Source organism: Asparagus officinalis, chromosome 4 (genome assembly GCF_001876935.1).
Source record: "Asparagus officinalis chromosome 4, Aspof.V1, whole genome shotgun sequence".
Lineage (NCBI taxonomy): Eukaryota > Viridiplantae > Streptophyta > Magnoliopsida > Asparagales > Asparagaceae > Asparagus > Asparagus officinalis.
Genome location: NC_033797.1, coordinates 7,205,898 through 7,211,042, shown reverse-complemented (window position 1 = coordinate 7,211,042; position 5,145 = coordinate 7,205,898). Strand labels below are relative to the sequence as shown.

General features: G+C 38.9%; 1 protein-coding gene across 3 annotated transcripts; it reads right to left on the bottom strand.

Moving 5' to 3' along the window:
- On the bottom strand, positions 708–3,015 carry LOC109839715 (DNA ligase 1-like). 3 transcript variants are annotated; one of them, XM_020408226.1, is made up of 7 exons: positions 2,830–3,015; positions 2,613–2,756; positions 2,417–2,521; positions 1,654–2,155; positions 1,383–1,467; positions 1,209–1,307; positions 708–1,130 (listed from the first exon to the last, which is right to left on the bottom strand). In XM_020408226.1, exons 4-7 carry the CDS (start codon positions 1,893–1,895, stop codon positions 909–911), a joined length of 648 nt encoding a protein of 215 aa, XP_020263815.1. In that variant the 5' UTR covers positions 1,896–2,155; positions 2,417–2,521; positions 2,613–2,756; positions 2,830–3,015; the 3' UTR covers positions 708–908. The 3 variants fall into 2 exon arrangements, with proteins under 3 accessions (XP_020263815.1, XP_020263817.1, XP_020263816.1); XM_020408227.1 differs by lacking the exon at positions 2,830–3,015 and having other exon boundaries at positions 2,613–2,822.

Below are 5,145 nucleotides of genomic sequence, written 5' to 3'. Positions count from 1 at the left end.
ATACTAAAACATCGCGTAACAGCCCCAAAAGTCGTCAACAGCAATCCAACAAATGTCACACACAGCTAGTAAACTGGTTAGCTTGTACATCACCACGTTTAAACAAATGACACAGTTAATGTAGAGTCTAATACTTCCACTCAATCATAGGTACATCACTACCCCCAAAGTACAAAAAATATTCTGGATCATCACTGTCTAATTTCAGCCGCAGTTTTTTCCCTTCACGCCCTTCACATATGAGTTGAGCAGCAAGTCCTGCTCGTAGCATATGTGACTCCATGCGCAAGGCCTCAACTTGCATTATCTCCCTTTCCTCGAGGATCGACATGATAAAATAATATGCATGTATGTCACAATCATACCTGTAGAAATATAACATAACACTTAATACTAGAAATATAATATAACATAACAAGAATATAAAACAGAGAATGTAAAACTATCACATAACAGACCCAAAAGTCACACAGAATACTTAAATGTCACATATGGGCCCCAAAAGTCACACAGAATAACCAAAAGTCACATAACAGCCCCAAAATGTCACATAGCAGCCCCAAAAGTCACACAGAATACTGAAATGTCACATATGGGCCCAAAAAGTCACACAGAATAACCAAAACTCACATAACAGCCCCAAAATGTCACATAGCAGCCCCAAGAGTCACATACAAGACTCAAAAGTCACATATGGGCCCCAATAGTCACACAGAATAACCAAAAGTCACATAATAGCCCCAAAATGTCACATATGGATGTGAAAATATCACCCATTCAAGTATCACATGCATTAATAACTGTTTAAGTGTAAGAAACTTACGATCCTTTTTGCGTAGGACAGGGAACCGCTTCATAATCAAATGCTCTAAATGTCGAACTCTGGTCAAATCCACTCACCATCCTATCTAAAAATAGTTGGATGGCCAACACGTCCCTAGCCCATGCCTCGTGGCCAGCGAAGCTGTAATGCCTGCATTTTTTTGCCCCAGATTGACCTCAAGGACATGCCAATGATCAGCATGACATATCGGGATTATCAACACATCCTTCCCTTCGTCGATATGCTTCTTTATATAGTTTTTATGGATCTTTCGCTCATCCAACTTTGAAGCAGTTAGCAACCAAATCTACCGGAAAAAGAAAAGAGATAAAGCGGGAGAAAGTTAAATAACATATAACTGCAAAAAATGATCCACATTACTCACACTAAAATAGGATGTGACAATAGCAAATTTGCGATCCCGAGCGGCATTTTCGGGGAGCTTGAGCCAGTTCCGAAGTCTTGCAACAAGGGCTTCAACCGTCTAATAATTGCAAACATAATAAATCATGTAAATATCAAAAACTTGACTAACAACGAAACTTAAACAAAAACTAACCTCATCCTTCAATCTTCCACCGCGTAGAAGATGAAGAATATCGTATCTGTTCATAGTTTGGTGCTCAACCTCTAAAACAATCCTCCTACAAAAATATATCACATACAAGAATGTATAAGCGACATATCCAACCGATTAATAAACTGTCACAGTAGAACACTAAATGTCACATAAAAACTGTAATGATCACAATTTACGTGCTTATGTCACAAACGACATGTAACTATCACAGACCACTTATATATATCACAGAATAATATTTAATACTTACTTGTCAACTTGTAACGTTAGAAAATGTTGAAGCCACTTGTTTTCATCTTCCGACGCATCAGGTACATCACGAACAGTGAAGTTATGATAAAATCCTTCGTCAACTGTTCCCGGTAGCCTGATGTCAAAGTCTTGGGCAGAAGGAATGCCCATATTCAACATTGACAATAAATTTTTTTCATCTTCAGTTTTTTCCCTTCTCCATAGCTGAGGCACAGATGTTCTCATAGGTGGGTGTGCCATTTCACGTGGCTTCTTCTCCTCTATTGTCTCCCCCTTGTCATCATCATCTTTCACCAAAATGACACTTTTTTCCCTTTCATCTTTTTCTTAGGCATTTCTGTGCAATATGGAGATTCTAGGGACTTGGGCTTCTTCGTTGTTCTTCGGCTCCTTGCACGGAGCCCCTGAACAAATTCTCCCAAAGTAGACTCACCTTCCTCCCTCCTCTTCCTTCCCCTCTTCTTCTTAGGAACTTCCTCAACAACTTTCCGCGCTTCAGACTATATAAAGATCACAGTTAATGAATATATATAATAGTAACATGACATGAATATATATCACATGAGGAAATCATGCATCACAAATAATAAATGAATATATATAATAGTAACATGACATGAATATATATCACATGAGGAAATCATGCATCACAAATAATAAACAAAAGTCACAGATAAACTGTTTACGTCACAAATAACAAGGAGCTATCACAAACAGTGTGTACATGTCACAGACAACCAAATCTATCATAGGAGAGTTACCTGCTCAAGTTCAATGCCCACTTCTTGGCCTTGATCACCTTCTCCCTCTGCTTTCTCTTCCTTCCCTTCTTCTTTCTCCGCCTCATCTTGTCTCTCTATTTGAGGCTGCATAAATGTTAAGAATGTAACTAATTTTGTTCAGCAAACTTTTCTCAACATATTTTTTCCTCGTTTGAAATAGGAAATAAATTATAACCTCTTCTTTTTTGGGCATGATTTGTTTCTCTTCCTCAAATCTTTTCTCAATTTCGGCCTTAATGGCCATCGTATCAACGCCACGAGCAACAAGTTCTTGCTCATAGGCTTCATTTAGCATCACCAACTTTTTATAAGCGTCATCCTACATTAACAATAAACTGATAGTGAGTAAATGTCACAAATACAAAGATCGCACATAAAGTCATCAACTTTACCCCTTTTTCCACTCTTTTCTTCCTCAAAGCTTTTTCACCCGTAGCTTCCTCCTCCATTTCAGCCTTCCTCTTTGTAGACTTCTGCTTGATCTCCTCATGTACATACCGCGGCAGGTCATGCTCGGGTAAGATGTTGATTGCGGCTTCGGATTTCTTCGTTATTGTTGTTGTCCGCAGTGAACCCACCTTCTTACCCTCCAATGTCCAATTGGTCATTGGTGACTTCGATTCATCTACTTTCGCCGACTCCTTAATGTTTGATATCTCATAATACCATAGCTACAAAAAAGCCACATTCAAACAATGAAGTATCACATATTAGATATAAATGTCACATGTAAATGGCAATAATCACATACCAGCAGATAATATCACACATTAACTACAAACATCACATATCAGGGCAAATATCACACATGGGTCACAGTGAACACATATAACTAGAAAATATCACATGTAGAAGACACTTATCACATAAACACATATTAACTATAAATATCACATGTCATATTTATTAGTGTTATATATCACATGTAAATGGAAATAATCACGTGTAACAAGATAATATCAGATACAAACTACAAATAAACAGTGGACTTAAACAATACCAATTAGATACAAATGTCACATATAAATCTCAAATATCACATATAAAGGGTAATGATCACAGATAAGGTGCAAATGTCACATATAAATCTCAAATATCACATATAAAGGGTAATGATCACAGATAAGGTGCAAATGTAACATATAAATCTCAAATATCACATATAAAGGGTCATGATCACAGATAAGGTGCAAATGTAACATATAAATCTCAAATATCACAGTTAACTCACTGATAGCAAGGGAGCGCAGCCGCTAAGATATATCAGCCCCTTCGTCGCTTTCTTCACAGCCTTGAAGGAGTCCCACAATTCCTTATAGATGATTGTCGCCCATGGGAAATGATCAACCGCATCTACTCGAGCCACATATTTGAACATATGCCGCGGTGCATTCATTCTCGCGGTCGGGGTCCATATCATTGTCAATTGATAGAGGATTTGAAGCATAACAAAATCCGAAACATCGGATTTCTTTTTGGACCGAACCAATTTCTCCAATAGGGCCTCAAGGTAGCCTCGGCCACTCTTGTATTGTGATTGTTGCTTGTTGCTAAAGTATGTGGTCCATATCCTATTATCCATGTCGCGATTGCCTTCGGGTTTCTCCCCTTCATCATTAAACCGAGTATGTTTGCGCACCCAATTTAGATCAAACGTGTACGCTTGTTTAGTCCCGGTTTGGCTATCATTGAAGAAAAACTTCCCCGTGGCTAAATCCACATTATCCAGCAGCAGCATGATGGTGGCCTTGTCGGATGGAATCATACCAAAACTAACATAGTTCTTGAAATTGGAGGATCCATAAGCCCTCCAATGTTCAGACCTCATTTGTGGGACAATGCCATCCATAAATTGACAATATCCACGGATATTGCAACAAATTCTTATATCATGTTTACTGTAAAAGACAACACAACAGATACTAAATCAACTGTCTGAGATGATGAATTGACAATGCCAAAACTAACTTAGGGTTCTAATGCGTATAAATTCACAATGCCAAACAAATTAAATGAACAGATGTGAACAATTGGGTAGATACTTACATCTCAGGCTTTATTGTAGCTGATTCAGATGATGAATTCGACATCTGTATTTTTAGCAGCGTCACTGTGGGGTTCGGTGAGGATGAGAGATTCTGGCGGAGTCGAGGATGACGATCTAAAGGGTTCGCCAAAGAAGAAGGCGACGAGCACGAAGTCGAAGAAGTCGAGGATGCAGCGGTCTTCGATTGTGACGACGAAGACGAACACGAAGTCGACGAACGAGACGGCTGAAGCGTTGTCGTCGGCGGCGGAGGAAGAGGGTTCCGGAAGGGGGAGAGTTTCAAACTCTTTGACGGAGGTTTGGGGGTTTCGGTAACAGTGCTGCTCAGAAAATGACGGTGGGGATGTGACTTTTTCAGTTTTAAATTGCCAAGGGTAATTTGGGGATTTTTTTGGGTTATGGGTCTGAATACTATTTGGGGGCTTTGTTGCATTTTTTTTCTGTATAAGGGTTTTCCAGTAATGATTCTTGGGCTGGGGTGGGGATGCATAGCCGAATTTTATTTGGTTCCCCCAAGCAATTTTCTCTTTTCAAAAACATCTTTTATTGCCTTTTTTTCATTTGACTGTATTGGGATAAGAGAAAGTATAGTAAATATAGAAAATTTTGGTCCAGCTCAGTTGTAACTTGTATGGTCCCTTAATTTGTGTCCAAAAGCAAT

Coding starts and splice junctions, on each gene's coding strand:
- LOC109839715 (XM_020408226.1), bottom strand. CDS start 1,895: ATGGCACACCCACCTATGAGAACATCTGTGCCTCAGCTATGGAGAAGG. Junction 1,308..1,382: donor GTGGAAGATTGAAGGATGAG/GTTAGTTTTTGT, acceptor TGCAATTATTAG/ACGGTTGAAGCCCTTGTTGC. Junction 1,131..1,208: donor TTGTCACATCCTATTTTAGT/GTGAGTAATGTG, acceptor TTTTTCCGGTAG/ATTTGGTTGCTAACTGCTTC.